The sequence below is a fragment of the Scatophagus argus genome, chromosome 23 (genome assembly GCF_020382885.2).
Source record: "Scatophagus argus isolate fScaArg1 chromosome 23, fScaArg1.pri, whole genome shotgun sequence".
Taxonomy (NCBI): domain Eukaryota; kingdom Metazoa; phylum Chordata; class Actinopteri; family Scatophagidae; genus Scatophagus; species Scatophagus argus.
This window is the reverse complement of record NC_058515.1, coordinates 11,041,592-11,057,789: the sequence shown is the minus strand read 5'-3', so window position 1 is coordinate 11,057,789 and position 16,198 is coordinate 11,041,592. Positions and strand designations below refer to the sequence as shown.

Sequence of the window (16,198 nt, the reverse complement as noted above, 5' to 3'; positions counted from 1 at the left end):
GTTGTAGCTGTAGTTTCAGTATCAAGTCTTAATTATAGCTGCTTCCTGTCTGTATTTCACGTCAACCTGAGTGCCTGTTGTGGACTCTGGAACTTTGTTTTTCTTGTCTTGCTACTATTATAGTAATAATACTTCTATTACCCGCGTCCCAAAATCTCTCCTCTTTGTTTTTGCTCTTTGTCCTTCCAGCCTACGATAAAATACGAAGAACAGCCAGACTTTGTCACGTCTACAGGTGGGACGCTGCACCTGTACCAGCTGGAGGGTCTGAACTGGCTTCGGTTTTCTTGGGCTCAGGGAACAGACACCATCCTGGCAGATGAGATGGGCCTTGGCAAGACCATTCAGACCATCGTTTTCCTCTACTCACTCTTCAAAGAGGTACTGGAGTCCCTCAGTCCCATTATTGTCCTGTTTCACCTCCTTGCGAAGGCTGACACTGACAGATTGTGCAAATTCCTCCTACCCCTTAGGGTCACACTAAGGGTCCGTTCTTGGTCAGTGCTCCGCTGTCCACTATCATCAACTGGGAGAGGGAGTTTGAGATGTGGGCGCCCGACTTCTACGTGGTGACATACACGGGAGACAAGGACAGCCGAGCCATCATCAGAGAGAACGAGTTCTCCTTTGACGACACGGCTGTTAAAGGAGGGAAGAAGGCCTTCAAACTGAGGGTGAGCAGGGAAGAGGGAAGGTGTGGACAGAGGAGTGAAAAATGTTAAGTAAATATGAGACCGAGTCAACAGGACGTTGCAGATGATCATTAAAATGGATGTTGTGGTGTCTTATTTTCTGTAGAATCATGTTGTAATTGTATATCATGTTAGTGTGTTTTTTTTTTAAATTATAATTTCTCGCAAAGTGTGATTCAAAACTATCGGCATTAGTGGTTTTAAATATGTGTGAGTTTGATCTTGTGTAATCCAAAAACAGTGGAACACTGTGGAAACCATAATATAAAATATTGCTAGAAACTGACATTAATGTTGAAAAAATAATTTGTGATTTATGTTGCTTTTAACCAAACTGGCCAGCACTAATGTGTTCACAACCTTCTTACAGAAGCCCTGAAGGGACATTTGACCTCTTGTTTGCACATATACATAATATTGTTTCTCCCTTCCTGCAGAGAGAAGCTCCGATCAAATTCCACGTGTTGCTGACCTCCTACGAGTTGGTGACCATCGACCAGACGGCACTCAAGTCCATCGACTGGGCCTGTCTGGTAGTGGACGAGGCTCACCGCCTTAAGAACAACCAGTCCAAGGTACTGTGGCTCGTGTGTGCGTGTTTGTTAGTGTTATTTGTAATATAAATTAAAGGAACACTTCACCCAGACATAAGAATTCAGTCATTAGTTTCTCAGTGCGCGAAATATATCTGGAGGTTCACAGCAAAACAGCTTTGCAGCGCCCTCCTAAACAGCTGAAGACGCTGGGGACCTGTTTAAAGAAACCTATAACGTCCCTTCTCTGGTGTAATCCAAGTATCCGAAAGCCGAGAGGATGTGTTATTTACGCCATTTTTAAGACCAAAGCTTCACTGCGGCTGCTAAACTACAATGAATTCTCAATAATTGTGTTGATGCTGCTTTCTATCAGTATGGGGATGAGTAGATCATGAATTTTCATTTGTGGGTGAACTGTTCCTTTAATTCTGTTAGTAAGGTATTTTTGAGACAGATATCCTATTTTTCAAATTAATTTAACACTATTTATAAACAGGATTTAAAGTTGAAAGGTGCTCCCTGGTGGACAAACTGTGTAATAGCAACAAACTGTCAAAATGAATATTAACAATAACAATATCTTTAACACATTTTGGACGTTTTCTTAAAGTTTAAAGTTGTTTCTACTTATTTACTTATTCTACTTATTAATTCAGTGTACTTTATTTTACCCAAATAAAAAGTACAGTAATCAGTATCGGTGTTGCTTTTCATATATTTCAAAACACACAATAAACCTATAAGTCAGTAGGACGTCTTGCAGATGTATCACCTGGGCCTTTGTATAACTATTTCCAGTAGTAGCAAATGTGTTTACATGTATAAACTACGTATGTATTGGAAAGTCATAATTACAATGATAATAATGACAACAGTGATAGTATGTAAATGAATCCATTATATGACAAATACATTATAGTTTTATGTTTTCTTTTATGTGTCTAATGTTGTGCTGCCTTTTGGTCCAATTAGAACAAGGATAATACTGTTGTATATTAAAATAATTACAGACACATGATCGGGAATTTAACTTTTCTCTTCTTTTTTCTAGTTTTTCCGGCGTCTGAATGACTATAAGATCGACCACAAGCTGCTGCTGACAGGAACTCCTCTACAGAACAACCTGGAGGAGCTTTTCCACCTGCTCAACTTCCTCACACCCAACCGCTTCAAGTAGGACTTCTCACACGCATACTGGTGTTCATGAAGAAGAAGAAGAAGAGGAAGATGATGATGATGATGTTGTCTAGTTTGAACAAAGAGCTCAGTATGACAGGTAATACCAGTCTTTCACCCAGTCCTTCTGTCTGCACAGTAACCTTGAGGGCTTCCTGGAGGAGTTTGCCGACATCTCTAAGGAGGACCAGATCAAGAAGCTCCACGACCTGCTGGGGCCTCACATGCTGCGGAGGCTGAAGGCCGATGTCTTCAAAAATATGCCCGCCAAGACCGAGCTGATTGTTAGAGTGGAGCTGAGTCCTATGCAGAAGTACGTCACACAGGAGGGTTTGGGGGGAAATGTGGCTGTAGGCTGGTGAAACTGGAGATTCAGATCAGGTTTATCAAAGATTCAAAGGAGGAAGTTTATCTTAGTCTTTGCGTGATATGTGGTTTACATTTAATGTGTATAGCACTGATCCTTCATTCTTAAATACAGGAAATACTACAAGCTGATTCTGACCAAGAACTTTGAGGCTCTGAACTCGAAAGGTGGAGGGAACCAGGTCTCCCTGCTCAACATCATGATGGACCTGAAGAAGTGCTGCAACCACCCCTACCTCTTCCCTGTCGCCTCCATGGTGAGACAGACACACACACACACACACATATCCTGTTCCTGCCAAATATAAAGTCAGTCAGTGCAATGGAATTTCCCCCAGCACTTGTTGGTATTTCACTATTTTTCAAGCCATTTGATGTGAATTACTCACAGAACAGTGACACCTTGTGGTGATGTTCAGTAGTGCTTTTGGATCATAGTTGTACTGGGAGATGTAGCATATGCTTAAAATTACAGTTAAGATGCAGACAGTACTTTGGTTTTATTCATTTGTATGAGACATCATTTTTTACTAATTTGTCATCAGTGCAGCAAGTAATAAATCAATCACATCATACAGAAGACCCTCATGTGGTGTGTGCCCGTAATGTTTGCAGGAAGCTCAGAAAACCCCTACTGGTGCTTACGAGGGGTCTGCCCTCACTAAGGCCTCTGGGAAACTGATGCTGTTGCAGAAAATGCTGAGGAAGCTGAAAGAGCAGGGACACCGAGTGCTGGTCTTCTCACAGGTACACACACACACACACACATACACCAGATGGACACCACTCTTCACAGATGTTAAATTAGTCCCATGACACCGCTAGCAGGCTCAGCGGCAGACCGATTCCAGCTGTCTGTGAGTAATCAAGTATACATGAAAACATCATCAGCCTCCTTTATCTAATCTTATTTACAGATGACTAAAATGTTGGACCTTCTAGAAGATTTCTTGGACCATGAAGGTTATAAGTATGAGAGAATTGATGGAGGCATCACAGGAGCGCTGAGACAGGAGGCTATTGACCGCTTCAATGGTGAGATATCAGATGATGTGCAGTCGGTACAGTTGTGACCAGTAGGATCTGCTTTATTTTCACCAGTTTAGGGCACAAGCTGTTTTCTCTTCCTGAAATTAATCACCTCAGTCTAAAAGAGCACAGAAACAACTGCTTCGTGCTCAGACCAGCTTCATCAAAACAGCACGACTTCCTCCTAACACAGGTTAACATTTACACTCCTGCAGGCACTTACTTTCTCAACTGAATTAAATGCAACTCGTAGAAAAATACTGTAAACATGCATACGTACGAATACATATTTATAATTTGAATCTAATGCTAGTTAGGGACAGCTAGCTAAATAAAACAAAAATCTATAATAAATGAAAAGGTAAAATGAAAATGGTGTAGCACTGCTTCATTATGTTTGATTTATGGGACTTTACAGTTTGCTGTTCTCCATTGCAGAACAGATGGAAGTTCAGGTGGATGTTAGAGAGAGATGGGGAGTCAGGCAACAGGATGAGAAGCGAGAATCAGTCGCTAGAAGCAGTGCCAAACTGACAGAGTCCTGAGATTTATTTAGCTGTAATAATGCCAGGCGCTACAATTATTGATGTCAGTGACTTACAAAGTGCGATAAGCACTGGGTCGCCTGCTGAGTTTGTTTTTAATGTGGAATTTGGCTCTGTATCACTTAGCAGTTGTTGGCAACAAATTGCATGTGAATAGTGGCCGAGGGATTAGTGGTTGAGTATCTCCATGCTAAATTAAAGCGTCCACAAGTTGGACTGAAAGAAGTTTTAGTATCAGGCAAATCTCCTTGTAAATATGGTGGAAATGTGCAGTTCACATCATAAGTTACTGGCATTATTGGATCGTGTCATTAAAGATTAATGATTAATATTACTGTCTGTTTGATTCTGTCACTCTCTTTCTGCAGCTCCTGGTGCTTGTCAGTTTTGTTTCCTGCTCTCCACCAGAGCTGGAGGTTTGGGCATCAACTTGGCCACAGCAGACACAGTCGTCATCTTTGACTCCGACTGGAACCCTCACAATGACATTCAGGTACTACAGACTGGCTGCTGCTGAGGAAGGAAACGACTGAGTACGACATAAACATGTTTCTGCTTTTGTCTCTCTCTGCCCAGGCGTTCAGTCGAGCCCACCGGATCGGGCAGGCCAACAAGGTGATGATCTACCGCTTTGTCACACGGGCCAGCGTGGAGGAGCGCATCACTCAGGTGGCCAAGAGGAAGATGATGCTGACCCACCTGGTGGTCCGGCCGGGCCTGGGATCCAAAGCGGGATCCATGACCAAACAGGAGCTGGACGACATCCTCAAGTTTGGAACCGAAGAGCTCTTCAAGGATGAAGGAGAAGGTGAGATTACTTTTCACTGTGCAAGAGTATTTTGTCAAGGAAAATTGTGATTTTCAATAGATCATAATAATGTGAGAATTTGGACGTTTCATGGTTGGTGTGAGATTGATTCTAATGGTGAAGACTTGGCCGGCTCATTCACCTGCATGAAATTATTTTGTCAAACACACTCACTTTAATTCTCTTTTATCTTGACACATTTGGCCAGAAGACATGCTTGGCTTGCTCTCTATTTTATTAATGATAAAATCGGTTGACAAGAAAAATTATGTTTTTTTTTTTTTTGGCTAAATTACAAATCATCTTAACTTTTTTAAATACCACATGTGGCAGGTATGAAGATTAGTTCGGGGGATAAAGTTGAGGATGAGGGCAGCGTGATCCACTACGACAGCACTGCCATCGAGAGGCTGCTGGACCGAAGCCAAGACGCCACAGACGACTCGGACGTCCAGAACATGAACGAGTACCTCAGCTCCTTCAAAGTGGCCCAGTACATGGTCAGAGAGGAGGACAAGGTGAGAGGGAGGAGGTGAAGAGGATGTTAGTATGATAGATTTTAAGCTTAAAGCGACGCCTAATCTTTTATTGTGTTTGATCACAGAGTTTATTTTTCTCCCCAAACTGTAGTTACACACACTGGAAGACAAAGCAGACATCGAGATTGTTTGTCGGTTCACATACATGATCGTAAATCATGTAAACTTTTCATAGAGGTGGCTGTGGTCCGTAGATGGAAGTGCTGTATAAATGCTGCCATTTTTATCCTCCCAACACGCAAATAAGCCCTGCTATGAGTTGACAGAAAGAGAGAGAGAGAAGTTTGGTCTGTGTGTGTGTGTGTGTAAATTAAGAAATACACACAGACATCTCAGCAATATTCAGGTATACCAGGACTGACATGAGTATGACTGTTTGATTAGCAATTGCATCATTAATCTCCTTACATTGTGATAATTTGCTGCTTTCCTTCATCTTCTGTGATGCTGTACTGAATGTTTTGAGCTTTTGGACTTTATGTCGATGCAGCACGGACAGAACGCACCAAGTTGAATATGATTACCACAAAAATAGCCAGTAAGTTAGCTTTTTATTAAAATCATATGGTTTGCTTGACTTCCAAATGTTCTGTGTCAAACCCCACAGGCACATTTAGCATGTAAATGGAATTCATCACATCAAGGACCACGTTAGCTCTGTAGGATGTTTCATAAAGGAAGTTTTAACATGTAAATCACTGTCGCATAAAAAATGTCACCTTGCAGGAGGACGTATGACAAAGTTAGTCACACTTAATTAAGTTCAGAGAAATGATCAAATGTTCCAAAGTGGACCTTTGAGCACCTTGGGTCAGGGTTTTAACTCAAAGTTTTAACTGCTGTGTCCTGCTCTGATGCTGCAGATTGAGGAGATCGAGCGCGAGATCATCAAGCAGGAAGAGAACGTGGATCCGGATTACTGGGAGAAACTGTTGCGGCATCACTACGAGCAGCAACAAGAGGACCTGGCGAGCAAACTGGGTAAAGGAAAGAGGAACCGCAAACCCGTCAACTACAACGATGCTGCACAGGAAGACCAAGGTAAGGAGAGGGTTTGGAGCTGGCTCCATGTGGAGCTGACGGCCTTAAAAAGTTCGAGTGTGCTGAATCAGCTAAAACAAGTTGTTTTATATCAATCACACCTTAGTGTTAGGATCATGTTAGCAGTACAAGAGGATTCTTTAGAGAAGCCCTGGATTTAAAAATTAATCCCCTTTTACATCCTGAGTATGATTTCTAGCGTGGAAGTGGGATTTTAATTTATTGGTAAGATTTACTGTTCTACTCTCATGATTTTAGGACAAATAGCAAGATTTTAGATAATATGTCTTCTGTTTGAGTTATTGCTTGCACAGTGGAAGTGAATGGGCCTGGCCTGATGACAGACCGCTATGTGCTGCTTTCAGAGTGGCATGCTGACATTTCAGATAACCAGTCCGAGTATTCAGTGGGCTCCGAGGAGGAGGACGAGGACTTTGACGATCGGCCAGAAGGTAAAAGAGAAGAGACAGCCAGTCGAGCAGTGCTGCTCTCGAACGATGAAACGATGCCTGTTGTAACACACACACACACACACACACACGCTCATCGGGTCTGTGTTGAATTACAGGTTGAAATTGATTTAGTTGTTACAGTCGCCTGGCAGAGTCAGACAGGTTATTTTGCCAAAAATGCAAACCTCCATCCACCTCCTCCGGCTGTATTTCAGACAGTCAGAGGAAAGCACTCAAAGCATTTCAGAAGTTTTTGATTCTCGGTTGGATGTTCAAAACATCTATTAACTGTAAGCCTGCAAGACTATAAAATCTAAGAAACCTAAAACAGACATTATCTTGACTGTCTGCTGCCTCCTGTTACCTGCAGGTCGAAGGCAGTCGCGTCGCCAGTTGAGGAATGAGAAGGATAAACCTCTGCCTCCTCTCCTGGCCCGAGTGGGAGGCAACCTTGAGGTTTGTACAACTCTCTGGAGCCAGTTCTGCTTTCATATTGTGTGGGTTTTTTTTTAATTGCGATATTACTGGAATCTGTCAGATTTGTTTAAGGCGAACTTGCACTCTTACATATTTTTCTAACAATCTTAAATTGGAGATTGGCAGCAAAGCTATTACATCTCCAACAACTCTGAACCTTCCAAACTCATTTATCATCCTGATAACAGTGGACATGATTATAATGGCCTGGGTTGTGTGAGTGAGGATTCAGAGTTTATTTTAGCGTTATTAGGCCCTAAGACCTGATTTAAAAAGGCCTTGGAAAGTTCGAGAAATACATGAATGAAAAAGGTTTTCAGTAATAATGACACACAGATTGGTTTGAACAGACTGGCACAGTTTCACTGTCCAGGCGGCACCAGCTTCGCTCAGGAATATCTGAAGCTAAGCTTTTAATTTCTTTCAATAGGTGCTGGGATTTAACACACGGCAGCGAAAGGCTTTCCTGAACGCAGTGATGCGCTGGGGGATGCCGTCTCAGGACGCTTTCGCCTCGCAGTGGCTGGTCAGAGACCTCAGGGGCAAGACTGAGAAAGAATTCAAGTAAAGACATGCTGCACTGGTTGAAATTACTCAGATATAAGCTTTCTCTACCTCCGTCTGGGCCTTTAACCATATATTTCTCCTGATCTTCTTCGTCTGCTTTGCCAGAGCTTACGTGTCTCTCTTTATGCGTCACTTGTGTGAGCCGGTGGCTGACGGGGCTGAGACGTTTGCCGATGGCGTGCCGAGGGAGGGCTTGTGTCGGCAGCCGGTCCTCACCCGAATCGGCGTCATGTCCCTCGTCAAGAAGAAGGTCAGACCAAACCTTAGGTCGAGACAAAATGTGGCGAATGAAGCATGTCATGACACTTAACAGTTGTGGTTTGAGCACTGAGGGGCAACAGAGGAGCAACTGCTGATTCCGTTTACTGTGCAGACGAAGTCATTCTTAAAGTGTATTTAAAGCTGATCCTCTGATGAAAAACACAACAACACAACAACAGTTGTCTTGACTTGTTTGGTAAATGATCACCGTCAGTGCCAACCCCTCAGAAAACAAAATGTTGTGTTTCTATTATTAGCAGCAATTTATTACAACTAAATAGTAATGAGATGAGCTGTAACAGGGTGCCTCTGTATCAGCAGGGTGTCTACAGATGGTGGAAGGTGGTAATGAATAGGTGCTTATGAATAGGATATAGCAATTAGGTCTTTAGTAAAAGTGTCAGAGGTCTTTCTCTAGTGGAGAAATCAGTCATTGCATCTTGAAAGATGTTTTGATTACCCTGCCGCTCTCTGTTTGCCAGTTTACTTGAATTTATCCAAACATCTTCAGTACAGTTCTCAGTCCAACTTGTCGAAACCTGCTGACTTCCTGATCTGCTATCTATGCCAGACGGAATATATGATAAACTGCCAGGCAAGCAGATCATGTGGGTGGTGAGTTTAAATAAGGTGGTATTAGGTAAAGTGTGTGTGTGCCAAGCTTTTCATTTTGCTGAGTGGTTTGTGTCCAGATCCAGGAGTTTGAGCACATCAACGGGCGGTGGAGTCTTCCAGAGCTCAAGCCTGAAGTCAGCATAGACAAAACCTCCTCCAGGGCCTCCTCTCCTGCAGTGAAGACCTCCACGCCCACCCCTGATGCCAGCTATAACAACACACCTTGCACCTCCAAGCCAGGTAACCAAACATGGGCTCTCCAGATCCAGCAGGGGGCACTCCGGGTAAAGGGCACCAGATAAAATTGAAACTAAACCTTACAGACAATAACGTGTGTGTATGTGTGTGTGTGTGTGTGTGTGTGTGTGTGTTTATTTGTCTAAACATGTGCAGCGACCCCTGTGCCAGTAGACAAGCTAGAAAAGAACGGAAAAGAGGCAGAGAAGGAGGAGGACAAAGGGGAAGGCGAGGCCCCGTCTGATAAAGAGAAAATGAAGGAGAAAGACAAGGAGGAGGCGAAGGAGGGGGACAGCAACAGGACCACAGACCCTGAGGAGGTGGGACAATGTCCTGAGAGCTTTTGTTTTTCTTTACGTGAAAGGTTTGGAAGCTTTATACCTCCTTTTAAGTCCTTAAGTACCTGTGTTTTTGGATGTGTTTTGCCCCAAATCCCATATACTTTACACTTTCATACACAGTGAAAAAGAAACGTTGAAAGTAGTGGCTGCCAAAACCACTACAGCATGCTCCCGAAAAATATTAAGTATACGGAACCAATGGGAAAATGTCAACAACACATGAAGACTTGTGGTTTGTCTGTTTAATAAACTACAAATAGAATAAGCCGCTAATATTAATGATTAGACTCCTCATTTCCACTGAAGCTGATTGACATCTGATGTGACCACGCAACAACAAACAGATTAACTCTGAGTGACAGCACACTGTGCCTCTCTCCATAGCTTTCCTCTTTGCCAAAAGAGACGTCGCAAAATGCATCCCCTGGTCAGAAAACCGAAGGCAAAGGGGAGAGCGACCTGAGAGAGGAGGAGAAAAAAGAAACAGCCGACACTACAACAGGGGAGAAAAAAGAGGAGAGTAAAGAAGAAACAAAGCAAGACACAGAGGTCAAAGAGGAGAAATCAGGTAAAAACAAAAACAGAGAAAAGAAACATGATAAGCTGATAAGTCAGTCATTCAACAAGTCCCTGCTAGCGTAACTTGAATTTTTTTCCCTGCAGAAGGGGAAAAGGTGGCAGAGGAGAAGGAAAAAGACAAAGAGACAGCGGCAGCAACAGAAGCCACAGACACCAAGGACAAGGCCGAGGCAGCTGACGTGAAGAAAGGTACGTCTCGCCGCGATGTGACGCAGCCATAAATGCGTCAGCACTTTTTCCAACCGATACCTTTTCTGTCTCAACAGAGGAAGTCAAGGGTGAAAAGGATGCTGGGAAAGACGTGAAAGCGGCAAAGGAGGAGGTGCCCAAGGGTAACGGGAAGCCTCCCACCGAGCGACCTCGCTTCATGTTCAACATCGCAGATGGTGGCTTCACAGGTCAATACTGATTTAGCTGCAGTGGTTATGAAATGTGTGATGACGTGTGAGCACTCACCAAAACTCAAGATGGTTTTGGTTTCGGCGACGAATCGTTGCTAAATCGAACAAAAAGAAATTAATTGACAACTTTTTGATAAACGTTGAAGTTATTTTTAATGCAGAAATGAACAAAACATTTGATGGATGCATATTTTCAAATTTGGGGGATTGTATTATAGCAAATTTGCATTACCTGCATTGTGGCAAATAGAATATTTCTTTGAGTTTTACACTGTTGGTGACATTCAGGTTATCGTGCTCAGGGATATCGTTATTGTGTTTTTCAGTTTTTCCATGTCTTACAGACCAAATGATTAATGGAGAGAAGAATCAGCAGATTAAACAGTAATGAAAAGAGCTGTTGCAGGCTTGATTCACAATATGACACTCAATTCATTCAATTCGGGAAAACTCTCTTTTCTTTTCGCAATTAACAAACCACCATTTGGTATATTGAAAAGTAAAGCTTTTTTAGGATTGGATGAGCGCCTTTTTTTTTCTTACAAAAATATGCTAGAGAATCTCTGAGAGGTGAGAAGTGGAAGGTGAAAAGTTGAAAATAACTTAAGTTGTCCCAACAAGTCACTGAGCAGCTTGAACAACATGGCATTTACATCTAACACAAACATTACGAAACATTTTGCTTTCTTAGCAGTAGCGTCTGCACAAAAGCAGCAGCAAGCCAAAATGATCTTCACCTTGATCACAAACACAGAGAGGCTCTCTGTTCTGTGGAAACACCTGCAGCCAGGTTTCAGCTAGCTAAGCACTTTGAGACCAGCCTCATTTTTACTTTGTGTTGGCTTCACCCCGCAGAGCTGCACACTCTTTGGCAGAATGAGGAGCGGGCTGCCGTCTCCTCAGGGAAGATGAACGAGATCTGGCACCGCCGACACGACTTCTGGCTGCTGGCGGGAATCGTGATGTATCCTTGACAGCAGTTGCCCAGGCTATGACCCTGGTGTGTTTATTTTTCTATCAGCCGGCAGAAGCCCAGTGTAATAAGTCAACAAGCCAGTCTGAGCTCAGTAAACAGCAAAGTGTGTCTGCTGGAAGCTGATGTAGTGGCTCATTTAGTTATGTTGTTCCTTCTATTATGGTAATTAAGGCTACGCAGTGTTCACATAAAACTCTGTTTTCATTATTCTGCAGCTAATGCTGAGGCCTAGTTAGGCTGAAATAAAAAGCAGAGAAAGGGTTTTGTTTCAGGGGCTGCCAGCAACTTATTTTGTGTTCAAATAACAGTAATTTTGTATTTTAGGAATATTAAAAACAAAATAAATCACCTTCAAAAGTCAATGTTCGGCCAGAAGGAATGGGGGAATAACATTTTGGCCAATGAAGTGACTTGTTTTCTTTCAGAGGATTAAATGGGCAGATTGATGTCACTCAAGCCACACAGGCTAGTTGTTTCTCCTCACTCTTTATGCTAGTCTTTATGCTAAGCTATGCTAATCATGTGTATGATAACAGTGTCAGGTAAGAAGGATGACGTGTTGCAGCTGCACTCGTACTATCCTTCCTGAAGTATTAGATGACCCTTAACCCCTGTGCCAGTCACGGCTACGCCCGGTGGCAGGACATCCAGAATGATCCCCAGTTCGCCATCGTCAATGAGCCTTTCAAATCGCAGGCGAATAAAGGCAACTTCCTGGAGATGAAGAACAAGTTCCTGGCTCGGCGCTTCAAGGTGAGACGGGACGTTGGCTGCAGCTTCGCGTTACCTTTCAGTACAGAGACATTCTGTGGTTTATTTGTAGGTTAACTTGTTTTATTTTGTCTTTCTTCTGCCAAAATATGTATTTCTTGATTTTTTTGTTTGTCAAGTTTTTTCATTAAATAGGAAACAAAAGTTCTCAGATAGGTCCTTTAAATATTAGAACTTTGCTGAAATAAACCGGCAAATGTTTTATTTAAATCAGAAGTCATTACGACTCTGACCAGCTATTCAAATCCAACAAGACTTTTCAACAACGCTTTCCAGTGTCTTGATGTTTTAAGCCGAGCCCTACTTTCATGCAGACATTTCGTTCTTTTATTATATATTTTAGCAACATTTCGCGGTCACCTGACTTCATTGATGGTTGGATGACAGATGCCCCTAGACCCACATATTGCTTGGGTTGTATTGCTGACCGCTGCACTTCTGGAACAGCTCTCATCCTGTTTTTGACCAGCTGACATGTTTCAGATCCTGCCCTCAACATCCTCATTTACTGTATCTCTGTTTCTTTTACTCTCTTCGTTTCTGATAATCTCTCCCTTCCTTTCTAAATTATTGGAAGTTTATGTCTGTGTTGCGTCAGTGATGCACAAGACAGCACAATTTTTCTTCTTTTTACAGGAATTTCCACTTGGTTTTTTGCTGTAATTCGTTGTGTAATGTGAGAACCTTTTGCGCAACGTGTATAATAACCTCTTTTTTATGGTACATGCAACCGCAGCTGAACATCGTTTCTCTTGAATGAAATCTCACTCGAAAGTATCAGTAAGAGATGATAAGAGATGTCTGGAGCAGTTTTCAGACAGGATGAGGGAAGAAGCCCTGTTTTATTATTTTAGTCTTTTTAAATGTGATGTGAGGAAAACATTGTTTTTCAGGTTTCATTTCATGACAGTTGTGGTTGATTTCTATTTAAAATTGATGCCTTTATTGTGAATGTTTAAAATCAGTTGTTGTGTTGAGCTGGTTCTTTAAAACACCAAGAAACTCATGTTTTTTTTTTTAAATGAGGAATAAATTTAGTTTCTTCATTGTTCTTGGTTCACGCTCAGATCATGATTTGTGACACCTTTCAGTGCAATCAGTGGCGTCAGCTGTGGAGGGGAGGAGCTTTAGTTATATAGAGTGTGTGGAACTCTTTGTCTGATGAAAGCGAAATGTTAGTTTGATGCTTGAATGCACGAGCTGTGTGCAGGAATCGTACTCCTCTACAAGCTGCTGAGCTCTTCTGTGCTCTGCCTGCATATGAAATGACAACTTTCCTAATCTGCTGTATTCATCAAGCTCGCATCTCTTTCATTCTCTTGCTGTTTTTCATGTTTTCTTGGCAAGACAGACATTATACATCATAGCATGAATCACAAATTATGCCAGCAATAAATAAATTCACTCCGTTTGCCAAAATAAAACATCAGTGTTTTAGTAGAGACCTGCGCCCCACTTTCATATTCAGTACTAACTTTAAGCAGGTTTCAAACTTAAAAAATGAAAACTTATACTCAAAAAGTTCTGTATGCACGCTAAAGAAAAAAACACTTGATTTTTTTTTAAGTGTGCTGTTGATGGAAACTAGTATCCCACAATGCAATGCACAATGGAAACTCTCACAGCTGTGAAACATTAGGACAAATTGTTGATAGTGGTGAGACAGCTGAGGACGATCTCAGAGCGAAAAAACAAGTTTAAAATCTTTGGTAAAACATTTGGGTTTCTTGGTCTTTAAAAAAACCTCCTTTTTCAAACTACATTGGTGAAGACATATTTCCATTTTACATTTATCATAAAAAAACGTGTAAAGTAATAGAGCTGGAAGGTGCAAGAAAAAAATGTCTCTACAATATCTGGTTATTTCACTTGGTGAAATAAGACCTGGACTATTTGTGTGTGTGTGTGTGTGCTTTTAAAGCAAATGAGGTATTTTGTTAGTCATTCAACATTTGTGAATGAAATAGCATCAGATTTACAATGACAATATTCTTTTGGTCGTTTTGTCTGAATACATAAGAAGTCTCTTAATCTGATTCTGATTCTGGTTCATTTCTGTGTGTTAGCAAAGTGTGAAATTAAAATAGTAGCATAAATGTGATGCTGGGTTTTTAAATCCAAAGCACATCATTTAGTTTAGTAAAGTTAAGTGCAAACAAACTGCTAAAACACCATTAGAATTTGGACACAGTGTGACTCAAGCGCTTTGTTTAGACAAATCTGGACTCAACAGTGATAGATGTTGCACGTCCCCTGAATAAGTTTTGGTATGAAGCGTTACAGACCAACTGGGCTGGCAACCATGACTTTATGTCCATGAATAAAACACTGGATGCGCAGCAATTCATTTCAGTGACAGCAGACTTCAGCACATTTTTTTTTTTTGTCCTCCAGTTGTTGGAGCAGGCGCTTGTGATAGAGGAGCAGTTGCGACGGGCGGCCTACCTGAACATGACCCAGGACCCGAGCCACCCGGCCATGGCGCTCAATGCTCGCTTTGCAGAGGTGGAGTGCCTCGCCGAGTCGCACCAGCACCTCAGCAAGGAGTCGCTGGCGGGCAACAAGCCGGCCAACGCTGTCCTGCACAAAGGTCAGGGATGATGGGTCGATGGCAGACGCTTAAGAGGAAACAAATCTGTCTGTACAGTTGAAAAAAAATTGAGTGTTTGTACAAGAGGCAAACATAGAAACTGAGAAGAGATTGGCAGACAGATAGTCATAATAAAAAGAAATGTACATCAACACGTCTCACAGTGCTGTTGTGCAATCAGCCATCCCTGCTGCAGCCACCAAATCATTCTGCCTGAAGCTGACTTGAGTAAAGCCAGGAAGATAAGCTTACACCATGTTAAGTGATAGCTCCAAACATTTCCTCACTGGCTCCCCTGGCAAGTCTGTCCATGTTTATATTGTTCTGTAGAAAGGATAACATGTTCAGTATGCCACTGCTCTACTGTTCCTGTTTCTGTCTTGTATTTCTGCACAGAACAGTGGTGGGTTTAACGAATGCTCATAAACATTTTTATCAATTGTCTCCAATCAGTGATTAAGTCCATGTAGGGATGTGATGACAGAATGGTGAGATAATAAAGGATGGGAACAGAAATCTCTTGTAAAAATAGAATGAAAAATGTGATTTTTTTGGTAGGGGGGAATTAAAAGCCATAAAACTCTGCAATGTTGAGGCATTAAAACAAACTATTTATAGTGTTCAGACCCTGTTAACAATAATAAGCCACATATTTATCACCGTAATAACTTTTAAAGAGCTAGGAAGATATGTTTTCTCAGTGCAGAAACAGTCAATCTTCTTAACAGTTTCTTTAACTGAAGTGACCCAGCTCCTGAGTTCAGCCTTCAGTGGACAAAGACAAACTGTCCTGCTTTAATCAATAAAATATCAGAATAAAGCATCAAGTTTTCATAAGAGGTGCAGAAGAAGCTAAGTTGAAGCCTTTTTTCCAATAAGTCAGTAGTTGTTGATGTATTTGTTGTCGTCATTGCAGTGTTGAACCAGTTGGAGGAGCTGCTGAGTGACATGAAGGCTGACGTGACCCGATTACCGGCCACGCTGTCCAGGGTCCCACCCATCGCCGCCCGTCTGCAAATGTCCGAGAGGAGCATCCTCAGCCGACTGGCCAGCAAGGGCACCGAGACGCACACACCCCCGGTCAGCAGCCTGCACACACACACACTTCAACACACTCACACGCACAAAAGAAAAACAGGCGCACTCACAGGTTGAAACCTGCTCGAGCTGCCCTCAATGGAAAAATAATAGATGGAGGG

General features: G+C 42.2%; 1 protein-coding gene across 3 annotated transcripts in view; it reads left to right on the top strand.

The window, feature by feature from the left end:
• chd3 (chromodomain helicase DNA binding protein 3) overlaps positions 1 to 16,198 on the top strand; it is a 37,166-nt gene that overhangs the window by 9,072 nt on the left and 11,896 nt on the right. For all 3 annotated transcript variants that reach the window (XM_046380413.1, XM_046380412.1, XM_046380411.1), the window contains exons 14-38: positions 190 to 381; positions 474 to 674; positions 1,130 to 1,267; positions 2,280 to 2,401; positions 2,544 to 2,717; positions 2,886 to 3,027; positions 3,386 to 3,517; positions 3,688 to 3,805; positions 4,713 to 4,837; positions 4,921 to 5,152; positions 5,486 to 5,670; positions 6,555 to 6,732; positions 7,098 to 7,184; positions 7,555 to 7,640; positions 8,092 to 8,225; positions 8,334 to 8,478; positions 9,182 to 9,344; positions 9,498 to 9,661; positions 10,067 to 10,250; positions 10,346 to 10,450; positions 10,528 to 10,659; positions 11,518 to 11,626; positions 12,259 to 12,391; positions 14,804 to 14,999; positions 15,916 to 16,079. In XM_046380413.1, the coding sequence (XP_046236369.1) occupies positions 190 to 381; positions 474 to 674; positions 1,130 to 1,267; positions 2,280 to 2,401; positions 2,544 to 2,717; positions 2,886 to 3,027; positions 3,386 to 3,517; positions 3,688 to 3,805; positions 4,713 to 4,837; positions 4,921 to 5,152; positions 5,486 to 5,670; positions 6,555 to 6,732; positions 7,098 to 7,184; positions 7,555 to 7,640; positions 8,092 to 8,225; positions 8,334 to 8,478; positions 9,182 to 9,344; positions 9,498 to 9,661; positions 10,067 to 10,250; positions 10,346 to 10,450; positions 10,528 to 10,659; positions 11,518 to 11,626; positions 12,259 to 12,391; positions 14,804 to 14,999; positions 15,916 to 16,079 (3,741 nt within the window). The remainder of the gene's footprint in view (positions 1 to 189; positions 382 to 473; positions 675 to 1,129; positions 1,268 to 2,279; positions 2,402 to 2,543; positions 2,718 to 2,885; positions 3,028 to 3,385; positions 3,518 to 3,687; positions 3,806 to 4,712; positions 4,838 to 4,920; positions 5,153 to 5,485; positions 5,671 to 6,554; positions 6,733 to 7,097; positions 7,185 to 7,554; positions 7,641 to 8,091; positions 8,226 to 8,333; positions 8,479 to 9,181; positions 9,345 to 9,497; positions 9,662 to 10,066; positions 10,251 to 10,345; positions 10,451 to 10,527; positions 10,660 to 11,517; positions 11,627 to 12,258; positions 12,392 to 14,803; positions 15,000 to 15,915; positions 16,080 to 16,198) is intronic.